Raw genomic sequence first — 19272 nt, 5'->3', positions numbered from 1 at the left:
AGCGTCTACTCTGTGTACTGGAAAAGACCCCACTGATCGTCACACTGACCGATGAGAGAAGCCCATTAATGATAGAAAGTTCATGAATAATGACAAACGATATGCGCTTAGTCTTACCGAATGTTATTCTTTTGAATTTCGTGCATGTGGTTATCTGATCTGGCGGATTTCTATCAGATCTTTCTTCTGCATCGCTGCAATACCTTGAACAGACACGCCAGTCAAACGACACTATGGCGGCTGTACCCAAAGCTTCAGCAGAGGCAGAGTCATCTAAGAAAGTAAGTATCACTAATCTTTTCTCAGTTAACCTTTGGCACTTGACCGCCGCATTCATCCAAGCCGATGCTCATCAACATGGTCGATCTTTAGTTCTGGCGCCGGGCGACCTCTTTCGTCCGCCTGCTCGTTTGCGGCAACCCCTCGTCCAAGGATGTCATTATCCTGGTCATTGGCTTTCTCGCCGCAATTGCCTCTGGGGTTCCGTTCCCTATTATGTCTATTGTCTTTGGACAACTAGTCAATGGGCTGAACTCCGCCACCTGTGAGATCAATCCCGACTCCGCGGCGTCTTACCAGGACGGGATCAACTCCAAGATTTTGTTGATCGTCTATGTTGGTATTGCCTATTTTTTGTTGATCTATATTTATACCCTGTGCTTCAATCTCAGTGCCGAAAGGCTGGCCCAGCGTCTCCGTGAAAGGTATCTGAGTGCCATCTTGCGCCAAGATGCGGCCTTCTTTGACAATCTACCGGCGGGCGAGGTGTCTTCGCGCATCACAGGAGAAATATCCATTGTGCAGCAGGGTACAAACGAGAAAGTAGGCCTCGTGATCAACAGTATCTCCTTTTTCATTACTGCCTATGTCGTCGCATTCATTAAGGATCCTAAGCTCGCCGGTATGCTGGTCTCCCTGACCCCTGCGTATCTCATTATGGCGCTAGGCGGCGGGTACTTTGTGCAGAAGTACTTTGGGCGCTCGCTCGAAAGCATAGCAAAAGCTTCCTCAGTCGCACTTGAAGCTTTCTCGAATATTACAGTCGTACATGCATTCTCAGCCAATGCCAGGCTGGAGGAGAAGTTTATCCAGGTTTTGAGCCCAGGCCTTTCCGCTGGTGTGTGGAAGTCAATTGCCATGGCTGCTCAGGCTGGGCTCCTATATTTCATCGCATTCTCGGCAAATGGTCTCGCCTTCTGGCAAGGGTCCAGGCAGATTGCGAGTGCCGTCGAGTCGAACACTGGTGGCATCACTGTCGGAGCCACTTTCACAGTTATCCTGATCCTTGTAGATGGTACGTTGATTATGCGTTAACTCACCTCAAGCCTGTAATAGAATATGTCTAACATGGATTACTTAGCCTCTCTCGTTCTCAGTCAGGCCGCCCCTTTTCTGCGTGCTTTCGATTCTGCGGCCGTGGCATTTGCCAAGCTGGAAGCCGATATGAACCATGTATCGAGCATTGATGGTACTTCTGAGCATACCGGTCATGTTCTATCAAATACCATGGGAGACATTGAGCTGCGTAATGTCTCTTTTAAATTCCCCTCGCGCCCAGAGAAGCCCGTGCTGCAAGATCTCTCGTTCACCTGTCCGGCTGGTCGGCAAACGGCCATCGTGGGACTTTCGGGAAGCGGTAAATCTACTGTTGCAGGCCTGATTACTCGGTTGTACAATACAAACGAGGGCGTCGTTCTTCTAGATGGCCGTAATGTCAAAGATCTGAATGTGCGGTCCGTCCGGGGCGAAATTAGTCTCGTGCAGCAAGAGCCGTGCCTTCTTGATCGATCTATTCTCGAAAACATCGCACTTGGTCTGGTAAACTCTCCTAAGCACAGGCATCTACATTCAGTCCTCATGACTGATGTTCTTGCTCACGTTGCCGAGGCCGTTCGTGGTGGTCAAGATGTTGCATTGGCGTCGCAATCGCATGGAGACCAAGTTCAAGAAATTCTCCAGCTGGTTCTCCATGCCACTTCTTTAGCCGATGCGATCGGTTTCATCCAAATTCTCCCCGAGGGCTTTGGTACATCAGTTGGTGCCAAAGGCCATCTCATCAGTGGTGGACAAAAGCAACGCATCTCCCTCGCCCGCGCTTTGGTCAAGGACCCACGCATTCTGATTCTCGACGAGGCCACCGCCTCGGTCGACTCGGCATCAGAGCTGCGTATTCAAAAAGCACTAGAGCATGTGGCTGTAGGACGCACTATGATCACGATTGCTCATAGACTGTCTACAGTCAAAAATGCGGATAATATCATTGTCATGCGCCAAGGGAAATTGGTCGAACAAGGAACACACCAAGGATTGCTCGAGGCTGAGGGCGCGTACGCGGAACTTGTTCGTCTTCAGAATCTCAACGTCAATCGCAGCGAAATAGATTCCACGGAATCGAACTCGGTACATTCAAACTCTTCAATCCAGGAGCTTCATGCCAAGTCGGGATCCTTTGATGCTTCGAACCCAATCGATTTCCCAGCAACAGAGAAGGAAGAAGCACACGTCGCCACCCAGCAATCCGGCACAGAATTGATTGTAGGCCAACGGACTATGGCATCAACAACAAAGGCCATGGGTTCTCTTTTCCGGCCATATTCGTTTGTGCTTGTTGTCGCAATCACTGGGGCGGTGGTCATTGGTGGCACATACTGCGGCTCAGCTGTGATTTTCGGGAATGTTGTGGGTAAACTTAGCTACTGCGAGCAACCGAGTTCTATTCGTCATGCCGGGGAGCTTTTCGGGTTGCTTTTCTTCATGTTGGCCATCGTCGAGTTCTTTGCCAATTTCCTCAGTTGGTCCCTTTTCGGCTGGATCGCCGAGCAGATTATCTACAAGGTACGCGTTCTCACGCTGCGATCAATTCTAGAGCAGCCCATGGCCTGGCATGAGGAGGAGGACCGCAATTCCTCTCTTCTGCTCGACTTGATCACCAAGGATAGCACGGCACTGGGTGGTCTCACCGGCTCCGTTGTCTGTACAATCCTCTCCATTTTGGTCAGTCTCATCGCGACTATCACTATGACGCACATCATTGCTTGGAAAATCGCGATTGTGTGTCTTTCAGTGGTACCACTACTATTAGGCGCGGGATACATGCGCATTAGTACGCTGGCCAGCTTCGAGGAGCAGCACCTGAAGGCTTTCGCGAACTCCAATGCTATCACCGTCGAAGCTATCAATTCGATCAAAACTGTGATGGCTTTGTCCTTGGAGCACGAAATTCTCGGCACGTACCGTCGCTCATTGCAAGCTCCCATGCAGCAAATCTCCAAACAGAGCGCATGGGCAAACCTGTGGCTGGCAGTTGGTTACGGACTGAGCAACTTCCTGTATGCGCTCGCCTACTGGTGGGGCTCAACCCGCATCATCGCCGGCGAGTACACTCAAACGCAGTTTTTCATTGTTCAACTGGCTCTGCTGGTAAGCTCCCAATTATGGGGACAGACATTCGCCCTTGCACCAGATGTCTCACGTGCGTTTCAAGCTACTCGTCGCTTGTTAAATGTGCTCGATCTGGGCTCGTTCGGGAAGCTTTCTTCTGCTCTCACACCAGTGAGGGATATCGAAGCCACTCCCAAGTCAAGTGAGAAGGCACCATTGATAGACGGTGGCATCAGTGTTGCCTTTAACCAAGTTACCTTTTCCTACCCAGCACGACCAGAGACTCGCATTTTGCATGGTCTGGATCTGAACATCCAGCGTGGGCAATTCGCCGCGCTGGTGGGCCCCAGTGGCGCCGGCAAATCAACTATCATCTCGCTCGTGGAGCGCTTGTATAAACCAGAGTCAGGCATGGTCAAAATTGGTGGGCGGAACATCGCGATCGGAGACGACTCATTCCGGCATGAGATCGCATACGTTCCGCAACAGAGTGTCATGTTTGATGGCACAGTGCGCTTCAACTTGACCCTCGGCGCGCGACCCGGTCAGTCAGTATCACAGGAGGAGCTCGAAGAAGCTTGCAAGCTGGCCAACATCCACGACACAGTCACGCAGCTGCCTGATGGCTATGATTCACAATGTGGACCTAACGGGGACCGTCTTTCTGGCGGTCAAAAACAGAGGTTGGCGATTGCACGGGCGCTTGTCCGAAAGCCGAAGCTCTTGCTGCTGGACGAGTCGACGAGTGCCCTTGATGCAGAATCGGAGAGGTTGTTGCAAGATGGTTTAGAGAAGGCGACAAAGAATATGACCGTCATCGCCATTGCACATCGTCTGTATACCATCCGCCGGGCGGATGTCATCTTTTTGATTGAGAATGGGCGATGTGTCGATCAGGGGATTCATGCGGAGTTAATGGATCGCAATGAGAGCTATCGAGTAAATGCGCTTAACCAAGCGGTTGGCGAATGAGCAATAGTGGCCCCATTCTCCTAAGCGGCTCATGAGCTTTTCGAATTTTCGTCCAGTTGCAGAGGTATCACCATAGTTATTAGTTACTGGAAAAAGTCCGCAATATTAGGCAAACGAGCAGAACACATTCATTGTCATACATCCAATGCGTATCTGAACATGCAGGCTGCTCCAAAAGACCTAGACACTGTTTTACTGATAACACAAGAGGCTTCCCTTGCTGTCAGTGGGACGTGGGGCTGTCGATAACTTGTCGGGTCAGGTACTGGTAGGTAAATCTCACTGATAGCCTCGCTCAGCGAAATAATGCCCGTGCGGTATTGGGTATTGGCTGAACGAGGGGCTTTAAAACCACTCGGGCCGCTTGTTTTTCTGATTCCGTGATCTTTTATTGTGTAGCCCCACCTGTCCTCCGTATCCACTGCTGAACCACATCAAGTGGCCGTTATTTAAGCATTTGCTAAACCCAACATTTCTGCTCAACGCGGACTTTCCCAACTATTCCGAACCTATAATTGCACTCAGCATGTCAACTGATCCTCTCGAGTACGTTTTCTTTCGCATCGCGAAAGACAGTACGATCGTGTCATCGGCCATAAAGTACAAACAGCTGCGCCTCCAAGCCCTATCCGTTGCACCGACCTCTTTTTCCTCGACCTACGAGATCGAATCTTCCTTCCCAGATACGGAGTGGGTTAACCGCCTCTCAGCAAACTGGAAGGAGACATTCATATGTGCTGCGAAACCAACACAAACCAACCTATCAGACTCGCAAATTCAAGAGCAGAGCACATGGGTGGGCCAGTTAACTTTGTGGGGCCCGCAGAGCCTAGAGGACTTCATACTACCTGAGGAATCTGGTCAGAAGAAGCCAAGAGATGAAGGAGACCAGGAACTCTGGCAGATGCTCAGCTTGTTCACTCTGCCCAATCACCGTGGCCGCGGTCTTGGGAAGAGGTTGTGCCAGGAGGCGTTGAGTTACTTAGCTTTATATCAGGGTTCTCCACGTGAGGTCTGGGTGCGGTTGATGGTGAAGCCGGAAAACCATGCAACAGTAAGCTTGTATCGGGGGCTAGGGTTTGTGGAAGCTGGGAAGTGTACTCTTGCTGAGGCATTGGTTGCGAACGGAGATAAAGATCTGCTACCAGAAGACATCAGTGGGGAGAAATACACTTTGAGAAGGGGGTTGATCATGATGTTAGAGATCTGTCGCTCGTGAGCCGTTTGTTAATATGGGCTACAATGAAGCAATCAATATAAGATAGGAGAGAGTACAGGTCAAATCGACCTTGATTTGTTGGCAGAACACAACTCAACAGTTAACATGAACTGTGATCCTTCGGAAGTAGGCTGATTTTCACGCTTAACAAGAGTAAACCCTTCCGTTTTCATAACATTGCAAATTCTGGCCAGCGGTTTTCTTAATATGGTGTTCCGTTTATGATGATGACATTATGGTTCAGGAATAAAAGTCACATCATCTGATATCGCGATGCTGAATGCTGCTTCAACGTCCAAGCGACGGAATCCGGGTGCACAGCCTAAACACACGCCCTTCGAGATAAGTTCTATTCAGATTGCATGTTCAGCATTCCGGAATAAATCTTTGAAATACAGATACGCGGGGAATATGACAAACCTTGAAGAAATCGGTCCACGTTGAGAACTTTAGCACTCTGCCTAGTATCCCGCCGTGAAATCAAAAAGGGGTCGGTTTCTTGGCATGGTGTGATATCCTTGCACGGTTCGAAGGACCTGAAGTCCGACAAATACATGAACGACTGCGCCCCTCCAATAACAAGTCCATTCTCTTCAAGCCAACCCTCGATATCTCGAGGATCGAACCATGTTTCATCGTCGCTCTTAGCCGGTGTCTCTTGTCCTAATGAGACCTTTTGGACAATGTCGAGATCTGTCTGCCTGTATTGGTAATGGCTACCAGCACCACCCAAGTTATACACATATGCTGTTCGGTAGTCGGCGTTGGTTCGTAGCAAGACGTCAAAAGTCGAAATCATCGTGCTGGCGTCAGAGTACTGAAACGAGTACTGAAACACGCGGGCAACTTCAGCCCCATCGGCGTGTGGATTAGTGAGCAGGCCGTGGGCCCGCTTGATGCAAGTGAAATAGAGTCGCTGGGCGAAAGTCCTCGGAATTGGGGCTCCTGATCCGGGGAAAAATAAATAATCCCCGAAAGGAGGCGCATGAATAGGCATTGGCGTTTCGAGGGGCCCTACACTGGCTGGTGCTGGCAAGTTTGTCTGGAAAGAGGTGTAGATATTGGAGGACACAACTGGGTTCAACGGGGTGGGGTCACTCCTGGGGTAGTCATTGATGGCATATCCATCATTGTGTTGTGACTCGCCGAAAGGCTCGATGGTTTGAGAAGCAGATAAAAAGTCGCGAATGATCCTCTGGAGCTCGTATGTGCGATTCGGCTCCCTGTGGGTAATTTGGGCCTTTTCGACGTGGGATGCCAGCTCGAAGAAAGACTGTCTCATCTGCCTGATTCGATTTTCCAGTACCTGCACGTAGTTCATGCGAAAAGTAGCTTCTTCCTCTTTCCGAAATCTGTATGCCCGTTGTGCTTTCCTGACTTGGTTACGGCGTCTCTATCCACCAGTGAATGATCCAGTCAGGTATAGGGGAATGGAGCGAGCAGGAAGTTCCTAAACATACCTCTGCTACGCCTTTTTGCGAAGGGTCAATCGGTGGTCTGCCTCGCTTTCCAGTACGCAATCGACGAAGGTCATCCGAATTTGAAGGGCATCGCTCACTTTCGCCTGGCACTCCAGACAGCCCATTAGAATCTGTCTCTGGAATAGACGAGTTCGAAGACATCGCGATCGTATATGGGCACACGAACAAGAACGACTTAATGTGACTAGAAATAGTCTGTCTAAAAATAACACCAGTCCCGAACAGTGGACACGCTAAATGTCTAGTGCGCCTTGTACGACCCTCTCATTGGCCACTTAATCCCACGCAGATATTCTGCATAGTTGGCCTACATGGCCCGACGTACTCAATGAAGATGCACAGGACTAAACTAACAAACACTGCGTCCCATCTTCCCAACCTTATTTACTCGAATTCTAGATTCCTCTTCTAAGGATCTACGAGTAAGTCTTCCCTTGTAGGATACTTATTGGTGCTAATCCCATGCTCGATGTCGAGAATCTGAGTTCTCAATCCGGAAATTTCAGAGAGCTCGCTTCAGCAACCGTGAGGCAGAATGATCGCACAATCACAAGATAGAACAGTGTCTCAGATGGAACGATGCCATTCCTCAAAACTATGCAACTACTCGCCAACTTCGCGATCATCATCCCAGCTGATGAACTGTACCACCTTCCATTTCATCGAAGCAACCCTCATCTGTTTACCCCAAATATACATGGGAATCGAAAACAGAAGGCATCCACCCGAGATGGCCGCCATTTCACCATAAGCAAGAGCATAGCCTTTCCCGACCCAGACATTGGTATAGAAAGACAGTAAAAATCCAAAGCAAGCTGTTCATTCCAAGATTAGCCTGGGTTGTTTGCCTGCAAAGCCAATCGAGTGCTTACATTTGAAGGCAAGTTGGGTAACAGTGACCTCGCCCGCAATGGGACGATACGCGTCGATGCAGTAAGTGAAAGAGACATTGGTCCCCTGGACAACAGCAAAGGCATCTAAGTACTCATCATTAGCGAAAAGCAGGCTGGCGGAGTAAGGCATCAGCAAACTGACTGAAAAATAACCCAAGTGTCGGAACTATCCAGTGGAGTTTGTTCTGAATACCAACTCCGTAGAGAACGAGGGATAGCGGTGATGCTATAATTGTGAGCACAATCGCAGGAAGACGCATTTCTGGCTCGCGAATACCGCCGTTCCGCTTGGTGAAGTAATCGGCAATCCAATCAGAGAACGGTCCGCCAAGCACAATTCCAAAGGCGCATCCGAGAAGATTGCCAATATAGCACAACCCAATTTGCCACGGCTCCATCCCATAAGTTGCGCTGAAGGCGCTGCCAATATTGGAAGAGATGGCTACCAAGAATCCAATTGTGACGGACATGACAATCGTAGCCCAGAAGACAGGAGGCAGGATGATCAGACCAAGTGGACGGACTATCATCCGCCACAAAGGCTCATCAGTATATTTGCGACCATCCCAGGGCTTCACTGTTTCCCAATAGGATTTTTTTGGCGGAATAGCCACCTCGCTCTGAGTTGGCTCCTTCTCACCTTCGGCAGCCTGTGGTGTCTGATCAGAGCTGACAACAAGAGGATTGTTGTATCTTTCAAATGCAGTCTCGGGGAAGAAGAAGACGACAACCAGGAGCGTGGCTCCAACCAATGCAGCTCCAACCCAATAAATCGTTCGCCAGGTGTAGTTGATGACAATCAATCCGGAAATAACTGATCCAAACGCGACACCCCCGGATAGAGCAGCATTGTAAGCTGCCATGAACAATCCGCGCTCATGGAGGAAGAAAATATCCGTGATAGTCAATGGCGCAAGACATTCACCAGCGCCTCCTGCAAAGCCAAGGAGAAGGCGAGTCACAATCTCAGCGCCATAGGTTTTCGCTGCGCCCGACCCAATGATCATAAAGAAGTATATCAGAAAACTGGCGATATAAACTGGTCGACGACCATACTTCAGCAAGACCGGAACCCAGAAGAGGTTTCCGACACCCTGTGCCAGAGCACTGTTATTAAAGAAGAATGCGGCATGCGCGGGAGTTGTGTTGAAGGACTCTGCCACCGTGAGCATAGTCACTGTAGGTCCCGCGGCCATGAAATTGCACATAATCATAGCAAAGGCGACAAGGATAGCGATCGAGATCTTGTACCATTGTTTCCTAGTAATAACTCAAAGTCAGAAAAACAACAACATACAAGCATTTCATAATGAAATTGTGAACCAACCATTTCAAGGGATCGTTGGGGTCAAGAGACGGTGCAGGTATGAGAATGATCTCGTTTGTGGTTGCATCACGAAGTCGGACGTGTCCCAAGGTATGATAATGCTCCTCGTCGTAGAAATGCTCATGATGGCTGGCGGCACCTTTCTCTAAGCCAACCTCTGCCTTTGTCGACGACTCCGTCATGTTCGTCTCTAGGACACTGACTGCGTGAAGGCTGCAGACGTGAAGAGAAGCAGCTAAGCCTGAGATTGACCGCCCCTCAAAACCACTTGAAGTATCTCTCTACTACTCTGATCTTTTATATAAAGGCAGACTCGGGGGTCTTTGATCCACAGCTGGGGAAGGTTGTGGGGGACATGGGAAAGGGGAAAGTGGTGGAGCCGAGTCCCGACGGGACAAGTGCCGATCGTCCATTTCCCTTCGAAACTCCAGTTGAACAAAACAAAGAGGGTTAGTAGCAACAATCATTACGAGATAATATCTATTCAAGTTGCTCTCACGTGAAAATGTGAATGGATTTTGTCTCTCACGCTGCATACTTGGCCAGCAAACCTGATATTCTGATTGATAAATATAATGACATCGGACCAAGAAGCGACTCGGGTCATGAAAATCGGGTCCACATTGCGAACGTCAACGTAGACATCCAAACTAGCCAAATTAAGCAGCTTTACAATGCCCTTCGTAATCTCTGCTGATTAATGTAGAGAGGCCTAGAAAGCCCAGCTGAACGATTAGGCTGCATCCCTACATCCGTGTTAATGACAAAGCCCTTTGTGCGAATGAAAAAGCAATAATTATCTAGGTTCTCTTAAATCGTTATTGAAGTTTGAAAAACGAAGAGTGGAAATCTCAAAAGTATCTGATACATGTCTCACGCCGAGTATGGCATAATATTGGACTCGCATAGCCTACGCGTCACATTAGCCACAAATACTCCTTAATGATATGGCTATTCTTCGGGAAGTTTACTTTGGTCATGTCAATCTCGATTGTCAATTTGTATAATTCTTCAACTTATCTTCCCGGACAATCATAAAACAATATTACAAAAGCCCAAAATTGCCGCTGGTCCTATTCTATTACTCCGTTGATGGAAGATCACTTTCATCCGGTCCTTCGTTATACCGATTTGAAGTGACTGGCTTCGTGTGTCGCAGTCGGTCTCCACGCAAGATGTTGGACTTGTCTTGCGCTTCCTTTTCGTCTTGCTCTGTGTGCTTGTTAGTTTTCAGACATTTAAGGAGATCTATATGATGATTTACTAACCTAGTTGTTGATCAGAATTGGCGTAGTAAGGCTGGACAGGGTCTTCGACCGGCTGATCATCACTTTGAACAGGCACTGGCTCCTGCAAGTTTGATTCAGTTGCGTATGAAGCGTCTGTAGACGATTCGGTCACTGGTGACGCATCGTTATCTCTTTCGTAGCTGTCTTCAGCCTCTCTTTCAATGGGGTTAGACATTATGAATGATGTGAATGTATACAGAAATATGTATGAATGATGTATATTCCATGATGCGCAACGCGACTACTTGAGCGCGTCTTATATAGTTGACACGCGCGTAGATTATTAATATTACCTTTTGCCCCTATATGCGCATAGTCACGTAATATTATAGCTATGTTCACAGTTTGATTAGGACAAATATGTCATCGCAAGTCATTCGCGGCCAAAGGTGTGCGGCAAGCCCTGTTCTAGCGGTTCTAACCGTTCGGTATCCATGGGACGCCGGGTTGGGGCACATAGAAGTCTGATCTCAAAGCTCAAGTCAGCTTCTCACAACAGGACAGCGTATTCCCGATTTCAGGTATTTCAAGTACATATCAGTCAGGTAAGCTCATAGCATGTAACAACTCGATCTATATAAGGCCAAAATCTTACTATTCAAACATTAACTTCTGGTTGATATGTTCCTAGCCAATCTCTTGCAACGTATTTGTTATTAATAGAGACTTCCGTGTGCCTCATGATTACATCGTATTGCACCATTCGAGATTTCTTAGGCCAAAAACTTGAAAAGAAAGAAGTTCAGCAGCGATTTCTTATATCAGAGACACAGTGAACAATAGGAAATCATCAAGCAGAGATTACGACAAAGCTACTAGGTTCGGGCAGAGATCGCAGGGTTCCACCTATGAGGGGTCCAGGCTTTTACACTTTAGCCATCCGACTGGGACGCCACCTTCCACATTATCTGACACATTAATTATCTTCAGATGTTGGGAAATCAGCAAAAATGTGATTTTGGTTCCAGAACACGATCGATTCCACCTACCAAATGTGCTTGCAATAATGTTCGGATTCCGCCCCACCTTTACTCCATCGAGAGCGCGCATCCGTAATGATTACGACTCTATGATGTGAGTAAGTCCGAAACACCATGACAATAGAAGATGGAAGCAACAAAAAAGGTTAGAGGTTTTGGACGAAGCAGGGGTTCCGCTCTCATGCACGAATATCTGAGGAGCCTAGACAAATCCTAGTGGTACGATCAGCTTACTCAAACTTGTAGCTAACGGAGTAACCGTGGCGAAATATATTGCAGAGGTACTTCCTTTAATAACCAGGGATATCCATCATTCTCACTAATCATCTAGTCCTTGTGCAGTTCACAGCTAGAAGTCTGGATGATATCAGGGACGCAACGTGTGAAGTAGACGTCTGCGTGATATCTCATCCCATTGGACCGATCCTGGAGAACATACCCACCATGCAGTATGCTCTTTATCTTCTATGTTGGACTGGATGCCGCCGATTATGTGGAACCTTGAGCTTTCAAACTGTCAGCGGTGTAATGGAACGAGCGACATTGGAGGTCAAGATTGACAACTTAATTCGGGAATATGAATATTTTTCGGGGAAACCATTGTGGTACGGCTATGATGGGAACAGATATCAAGCTCCAAGGGGGTGGAGACGTGATTTCAAATGGCACCTTCGATCGTATGGTCGCTGGGAAGGCTATCAGTATTGGACAAATTGTTATGATACAGTTCGTGATACTGAGAATTTTTTTATCTGGTCACGATGAGGTGTTATTTAGTTGAATTTCCGCCGGATGTAATGTGAAAATACCAATATTAATCAGTTCCATATTGTTCTGAAGTCCAAGATGATGCTCCCCACTTCTACCCCTTTCTTACTCGCCTCAATCACAATGAGATTCACCTTTTCCGCAGACCATCATGAAGCCCGTTCATTTTGTCAAAATTGTGAACAGGGCGGACACTGCACACGTCAGCGGCTAGAGAACTAATGAGTTTCAACGAAGACGAGATCCAGTAAAATGCCTGGTGGGGGAACAATTGGTGGGCGATCGTCGCGACGCTAAACCTCAGTGATGGTTAGCTGCATGACAAGCTACCTCATCGGCTGACTTACGCATCCTCACCATCGAGACTTAACATGCACGTGTACGATTTGTGCCTTCTGCTTTGCGGGTGACAATGGACTTGTAAAGGAGGCCAGATCAGGTCGCATGAGGGCAAGAGTGACACGGAACGGATTTAAATGAGGGTGGACGACATTCTCAAGCGTGCCATTGACACATTCCCTCTTTAGTTCTTCCATGCCCTCTTTGGCCTAATCATCAAAATGACCATCTCCCACTATGGTGTCTGGGCCTGTCAGCCTACTCGCTATACCGCTGAGACTGAGAAGCAGGACTCCAAGTCCCCCCATATCTATCTTTACTTCACCGACGACTCCTCGTCCAACAAGAAGCTCGAGGCAGCCATCAATGTCAAGTCTACCGATAAGGATACCCGTCTTGTCTTTTGGCTGAACCGCAATTTCAACCACCCCATCACCGAAGAGCTTTCGCAACTCGAGCAGGGTTTCCATCTGGCCCAGTCAAGTGCCTATTCCAATTCAACCCATGATGAGAACAGTCAACATTCTTCTCACTATCAAAGTCACGGTCACCACCATAAACACAGCAACCGTGAGCGCCTTGTTCGCAGACAAGAGTCCACCTTGCAGGGTCTTGACTACGTCCGTACGAAGGGCCTTATCGATATCGAGTCTGGTCAAGTCCTCCCGCATGACATACCTGGTCCTAACAACGACATTCTGGACAAGCTCGACCCCATTCTGACCGACGCGATCAACAAAAAAGCGACTGCCTATATCTTTGGATCATCATATGGCTCCGGTATTCATGATGTGCACATGAACCAGGGCAGTCTTCCCAGTTTCGATAACGGCATTTACGAAGATGGAGCATTGTTGTTCAAGTTCGATGACGGACACTGGGAGGCTGTGTTCCTGGCCTTTGCCTCGCAGAAGATCCCGACGGATGACCAAGGTGAAGCACAGTCAAACAGCAAGTCGCTGGCGGATATTCTGGGACAGTAATTAGACTTTAAAGACAAAAGATCTATGATCTTGTTGGGACCATCAAGCTTGTCAGCTTTCAATGCTCTGGATGGGGTGGTGTACTTATCTACAGAGTCGGACCCGTTTTTATGCAAGCGCCAAGAACGTATCGCTCCATGACTATACTACAAACTAGCCTTAGATTTACCCTATCTCTGTTTCCGCACTATTCTCCGCAAATCATACTAAAGAATAACGCGCTCTCCCTTGTCATCCAAGCTGGTACAGCAAGCCGTCCCCGAAGGTGCTATGTAGCGGCTTGCAGGAAAGGTATTAGAGATTTATCATTTGAAAACTTTCAACTCTCTAGCCTGGTGTTTCCCATATTTTACTCCTTGAGGAAGTAAAGATTTAGTGGTAAATAGGTTATCAGCCAATTGCTGGGTAATGATACGATGTTGGAAGATTTGTTTGTGTATGCATGTAGCACTGGTGACTCTGGCTGACAATGCACCTGCACGCGATAACTTTTGAGCGGAATCTATGATATAAGAGTAACTAGTTCTCGAAGCATTCATAACTGAATCTATTCTATAGTGTCCCTCAACACAAGAAATCGCCAACAGTCCTTCCGACATAAAAATTCCCCGCATAAGGTCACGTGGTTCTAGCGTCGGTTACCCTCGGCGCGGAGAGAATCATAGATAAAGGGCCATGCTGCAGTTCATCTACAACGAAGCCCCTCGATTGCGACCCGAGAGCATCATTTTCTTTCACTCGACTCTTCCAAGGTGATCCATGATGAACATCTTGCGCACCGGGGCCAGTGTTCCCCGCGTCCTGCGGCCCTGTCAACCCCAGAGTCTTCTCCGCACTCGTTTCCCCATACCACCCGCAGCGAGCCGCGCCTTTCACGCTGGCCCTTCGTTGTGGGGGATCAAGTCGCAGATTCTCAAGGATGTTGGTGAAGGTGAGTTTGCTTAGAGATTCGCTGTGGTTCTGTAGCATTTGTGAATGGAATTGATCGCTAATTCTGGGTAGGTATCACTGAGGTCCAGATCATCCAATGGTATGTGGAGGAGGGGGCTCATATTGAGGAGTGGAAGCCACTGTGTCAGTACCAGTCTGATAAGGCAGTAGACGATGTGAGTTGTTCTCAATTTCTTTCCTTCCTTGGCATGGGAAAGCTAATAAGAGCTTAGATTACATCGCGTTATGCGGGTGTCATTAAGAAGCTACACTTTGAGGCGGACGACACAGTACCCACTGGACGGGTAAGTTGTCGCAACCCCGGCTCCTTCCATTGTACTAGATCTTGCTAACCATTTGGCTAGGCTCTATGTGATATTGAAGTCGAAGACGGGAAATACCCCGACGATCAACATGCCCATGAACCAACACCAGAACCAGAGCCACATATTACTGCTCCAGAGTCTGAAATACTAGCCAGAGCTCAAGCAGCTGAAACATCTTCCATCGAGCCTCAGGTACCAGAGGAACTCGTCGAGATCCCCAAGTCCAAGCATGCATCCCTTGCAACGCCAGCCGTGCGAGGCCTTCTCAAAACACACAATGTGGACATTCTCGAAATCAACGGCACAGGCAAGGAAGGGCGAGTTCTCAAAGAGGATGTCCTCAAGTACGTGGAGAGCCGGGACTCTCCCGTATCAGCAGACTCTACGCCAGCTGCTCCATCCACTACCCCCGACGGCCGACAGACAGAGTCCGAAGTCAATCTTACCCCCATCCAATCCGCCATGTTCAAGACTATGACCAAATCCCTCAACACCCCACACTTACTATACGCCGATGAACTCAAAGTCAACGACATCACTTCCATCCGGAAGAAACTCATCAGTGACGCCCGTGATCCCAAGAAGATCACCTTCCTCCCCTTCGTCGTCAAAGCCGTCTCCCTAGCACTCAACCAATACCCCATCCTCAACGCCCGCGTCGACACAGCCGATCCCAACAAACCCAAGATCATCATGCGCGAAAAGCACAACATCGGCATCGCCATGGACACACCAAAGGGTCTCATCGTCCCCAACATCAAAGACGTAGCCAGCAGATCCATCTCCGACATTGCCGCCGAAATCTCACGGCTCAGCGCCCTGGGCAAGGAGGGCAAACTGGGCCCTGCTGACCTGAGCGGTGGAACCATCACAGTCTCGAATATCGGGAACATCGGTGGCACGTATGTGGCGCCGGTGATTGTGCCTACGGAGGTTGCTATTCTGGGCGTTGGGCGGACTAGGACGGTTCCTGTGTTTGATGAGCAGGGTGAGGTTACGCGGGGGGAGATGGTTAACTTTAGTTGGAGTGCGGATCATCGGGTTATTGATGGGGCGACGATGGCGCGGATGGGGAATAGGGTGCGCGAGTTGATTGAGTCGCCTGAGTTGATGCTTCTTAATTTGAGATGAATAGAATACATAGAGGCATAAAAGGATGCAATTTGATATCATGTTGATGTTGGCATTTCAGCTATAGGACACGACTTTTTTCGGTACTTTGCGTGCAAGCTCCGAAGGTATACGTATGACTGATAGGCAGTTGACTGGGAGATTACTCGTTAGACTCAAAGTCATACGCTAGGGTTGTTGTGACCAAAGCATTCAGCTAAATGCATTCTGAAAATCAAATCAAGTCTATTGGGAACATAGACAGTAGTTGCTATGCATTTGCCCCGACGTATGGGGGTATCAAGACACGAACCCACTTAGAGTCGTACAGTCACGCCACAGACAAAATGCAAGCCATATGAGAAAACAAAAAAAAACGCCGATCAAAACAGAACCCAATTCCAAAAAGTCCGGCAAGAGTAAGAGACCATTCCAGTCCATCTGGGCCGGCTAATTCCGGATATCATCCAAAGAAACACCAAAGACACCATGCGGAGGAAGCGCGATTCCTCACATGCAAAAACCACACATTCGCACATCGTTAACCATTGCGGTTCTTCTTTTTCTCTCACATGTACTCCGAGAGCTTCTTCGTCACGGCATCGATTACCTCGCGCTGCACCTGCTCTGGCGCACCCTCGACATTGATCGTGATGGCGTCCCACTCTTTCTCCGGCTCCTCGAGCGCCTGCATTTGGGAGCGGACCATGTCGCTCTTCATGTAGTGGGACGTACGCTGGCTGACACGCTGCATGAGGACCTCTTCGCTGAGCTTGAGGTAGATAAACTGAATCTGGACGGAGGGCGAGCCGTAGGCGGCGATGCGCATGACGTCGCGGTACTTCTGCTTCAGCGCGGAACAGGCGACCACGACGCCGGCAGGGGGGTGGAAGTTGTTGGCCTCGGAGGGGGAAAGGGCTTCGATGGCGGCTTTGCGGAGGGAGATCAGCCAGTCCCAGCGGTCTTCGTCGGTGAGAGGGATGCCGTTGCCCATTTTCTCCTTGTTGGATTTGGGGTGGTACTATTCCATTCGAGTGTCAGTTTCTTTTCTTCTGGCTCTCAATTGAAGGGTTATGGTTCGAGGAACCAATGCGCAGGGCAACGTACATCATCACCTTCCAAGAAAGGCACCCCTAGTTCTATACGCAGACCATTGCCCACGGTGCTCTTTCCACACCCTGCAGGGCCCGTGACAATCCAGATATGTTGGACATGAGCCGGCTTAGGGCGCTTCTCCTGGATCAGGTTGGACGGGTTCGAGGAGGAGCCAGGCTTGGCTTCAAAATCAGGCATGGTGTGCCCCTTGCCCACCGAGACGGAAGGCGGATCTACTATAGCAGATGAGTGCGGAGGCTGAGGCCGTTCGCCGGCGGAAAGCATGATGCTGAAGGCAAGAAAAATGCGCTAGGGCTTTATCGTAAGGAACGGGACGTCCAGGTCGGTCCTGAAAGGGGGTGTTGATCCAGGGAAATTGGCCGGAGGTGAATGGATGACGAAACGATGCGGTGATACGCGGAAGAGAGCGCACTAGGTGTCCAGGGAGACTGATTCTATACAAATGCTGATAAATATGCACAATGCACACGAGACGGTCGACACTGAGGGCTGTCTCTTTTTTTTTTTTAAGGTCTGGAGAGAGTGCGGTCGGGGCGAGGAAGGGAGGACAGAGTCGCGCGACAAGGGCCGAGTCAGGGCTACTTTTTAAGTATTTCAGGTATGGCAGTGGGGAAGAAGACGAAACCGAAGAAAGCAGAAGCCGAGTGGGGGACTGGCCCAGTGGCCTGGAGAAATCCGCGATGATTCGCTGGACTGCAGGGCCCTCATTACCCGAGTGGAGGAGGAGGCGTGGGATGGCCAACATCATGTCCTTCGTTGGGTTCTGCAGAGTCCGTTGGGCGATCGCTTCTGCAGTCCCCCTGGCACTCCACAGGAGCATCGCGCTTCGAGTTGGGTATCAACATCTTAGCAGCCTCTGAACAGAGACATGCTGGGTCTGGTTCAGACTGAACTTTCGTGTCAACCCGTCGGCATTTGCTGAGATGACCAGGGGTGGGCACATGATGTCACTAGATTTTCTGGTATTGTAAACGGTATCAGACGCGTATTTGTGCTGCCCCCACGCTAGTCCAACCCTGCTGCGGAAACGTGGTGGCTCCGAGGACTTGGTACTGGTGTATTCATGGTATTTTTGTACTTTGTTCTTTGTACTTTGTCCTCCGAGTCGAGACGAGGAGGTGTATAGCCCCAGACATAGCATTCACTACTCCTCTAGCTTCCTACTGTTATGGTCCTTTCCAGATCGCTCAGTGAGTCCGGCCCCTCGAGACTCATCACAATCTCGAAAAAAGCAAGTTCACTTTGGATCGGAACAGACCATATACACTTCCCTGTCTGTCGTATGCCTACCATGAGGCAAACACGACACCTCTAGGTAGGGGACACGTTTCGGCATAATGACTGCCAAGTTCGGTGAGAAGTGAGAAACCAACTCAATGGCCAGCTGAAACGGATTAATACCAGTCTACTATCGTGCCTAACTGGACTCGGGCCATCACTTACGAGGGCATCAGCAGGAGTTCTGCAGGACTGTCACACCGACTCCGGGCTTAGGCCCGGTTACATTGGCCATAGTTGCCCGTCTGCGCATGAGAAATTTTTCTGCTTTTAGCCGGATTGACTGGATAATTCTCCATGGATTCTTTGAACAACCCCACACCGCATCGGAGGGAATCAGACGTTGGTCCTGTCGGAAATCTGGGGAAGTCAACTCGCAGGGATACAGTACCCTGCCACTGTAGGCAAAAAGGACGAGGCTCGGGAAGTAGAATCCGGTGCCGCAGGTAGGTTTCACCTTGCAGGAAACTGTCATGGAATAACTGGCTCCGTGGAGGCTGAGAGAGTAAAACCAAACTCAAACCAACTGTTCTTTCTTGCTTCATTTGCACTAGTAACGGTTCGTGGGACATGGACATGATGGAGGGAAGTCCTTATACTTCGAATATCTGCAGCCAGTAGATGACATCAATGACCAACCAATTTTGCCCAGGAAGCTCAGAACTGTCTCCATTTATCTCCTAGCTATGATATCACGCTCCAATATTCAACTAGCATCTGGACATAAGTTGTAAACAGTTGTAAACAATTTTGTTACTTCGTCATTGCTGTGGTTTGTCATGGAAAATTCACGGCTGCCTGCGGGGAATTACGTAAGCAGCGAGGCCACGTTCGGGATCATCATCGTGAGCTCGACTCCGCGCACCTCTCCCAGCTGCAC

The 19272-nt window shown here is 49.1% G+C and overlaps 8 protein-coding genes across 8 annotated transcripts; 4 read left to right on the top strand and 4 right to left on the bottom strand.

Annotated features, from left to right (window-relative positions):
- Positions 1-233: 233 nt before the first annotated feature.
- N7458_005311 (ABC transporter ATP-binding protein) lies at positions 234-4353 on the top strand (the record flags this gene model as incomplete). Its single annotated transcript, XM_056908693.1, has 3 exons — positions 234-281; positions 373-1294; positions 1361-4353. 3 exons carry the CDS (start codon positions 234-236, stop codon positions 4351-4353), a joined length of 3963 nt encoding a protein of 1320 aa, XP_056767311.1.
- Positions 4354-4879: 526 nt separating this feature from the next.
- N7458_005310 (GNAT family N-acetyltransferase) lies at positions 4880-5572 on the top strand (the record flags this gene model as incomplete). Its single annotated transcript, XM_056908692.1, has 1 exon — positions 4880-5572. One exon carries the CDS (start codon positions 4880-4882, stop codon positions 5570-5572), a length of 693 nt encoding a protein of 230 aa, XP_056767310.1.
- Positions 5573-5921: 349 nt separating this feature from the next.
- N7458_005309 (bZIP transcription factor) lies at positions 5922-7194 on the bottom strand (the record flags this gene model as incomplete). Its single annotated transcript, XM_056908691.1, has 2 exons — positions 5922-6965; positions 7033-7194. The coding sequence occupies 2 exons, from the start codon at positions 7192-7194 to the stop codon at positions 5922-5924; spliced, it is 1206 nt and encodes a 401-aa protein (XP_056767309.1).
- Positions 7195-7656: 462 nt separating this feature from the next.
- N7458_005308 (uncharacterized protein) lies at positions 7657-9455 on the bottom strand (the record flags this gene model as incomplete). Its single annotated transcript, XM_056908690.1, has 4 exons — positions 7657-7868; positions 7926-8030; positions 8089-9206; positions 9274-9455. The coding sequence occupies 4 exons, from the start codon at positions 9453-9455 to the stop codon at positions 7657-7659; spliced, it is 1617 nt and encodes a 538-aa protein (XP_056767308.1).
- Positions 9456-10354: 899 nt separating this feature from the next.
- Positions 10355-10737, bottom strand: N7458_005307 (uncharacterized protein; the record flags this gene model as incomplete). The annotated part of the gene is made up of 2 exons (XM_056908689.1): positions 10355-10485; positions 10542-10737. 2 exons carry the CDS (start codon positions 10735-10737, stop codon positions 10355-10357), a joined length of 327 nt encoding a protein of 108 aa, XP_056767307.1.
- Positions 10738-12870: 2133 nt separating this feature from the next.
- Positions 12871-13632, top strand: N7458_005306 (YukJ family protein; the record flags this gene model as incomplete). The annotated part of the gene is made up of 1 exon (XM_056908688.1): positions 12871-13632. One exon carries the CDS (start codon positions 12871-12873, stop codon positions 13630-13632), a length of 762 nt encoding a protein of 253 aa, XP_056767306.1.
- A 759-nt stretch (positions 13633-14391) lies between these two features.
- N7458_005305 (uncharacterized protein) lies at positions 14392-16019 on the top strand (the record flags this gene model as incomplete). Its single annotated transcript, XM_056908687.1, has 4 exons — positions 14392-14563; positions 14635-14738; positions 14796-14867; positions 14928-16019. The coding sequence occupies 4 exons, from the start codon at positions 14392-14394 to the stop codon at positions 16017-16019; spliced, it is 1440 nt and encodes a 479-aa protein (XP_056767305.1).
- Positions 16020-16566: 547 nt separating this feature from the next.
- Positions 16567-17378, bottom strand: N7458_005304 (gluconokinase; the record flags this gene model as incomplete). Its single annotated transcript, XM_056908686.1, has 2 exons — positions 16567-17019; positions 17106-17378. The coding sequence occupies 2 exons, from the start codon at positions 17376-17378 to the stop codon at positions 16567-16569; spliced, it is 726 nt and encodes a 241-aa protein (XP_056767304.1).
- Between the last annotated feature and the right edge of the window lie 1894 nt (positions 17379-19272).

The sequence above is a fragment of the Penicillium daleae genome (genome assembly GCF_028827525.1).
Source record: "Penicillium daleae strain IBT 16125 chromosome Unknown utg000005l_segment0_segment0, whole genome shotgun sequence".
NCBI lineage: Eukaryota > Fungi > Ascomycota > Eurotiomycetes > Eurotiales > Aspergillaceae > Penicillium > Penicillium daleae.
This window is presented reverse-complemented; position numbering and strand designations above follow the sequence as displayed.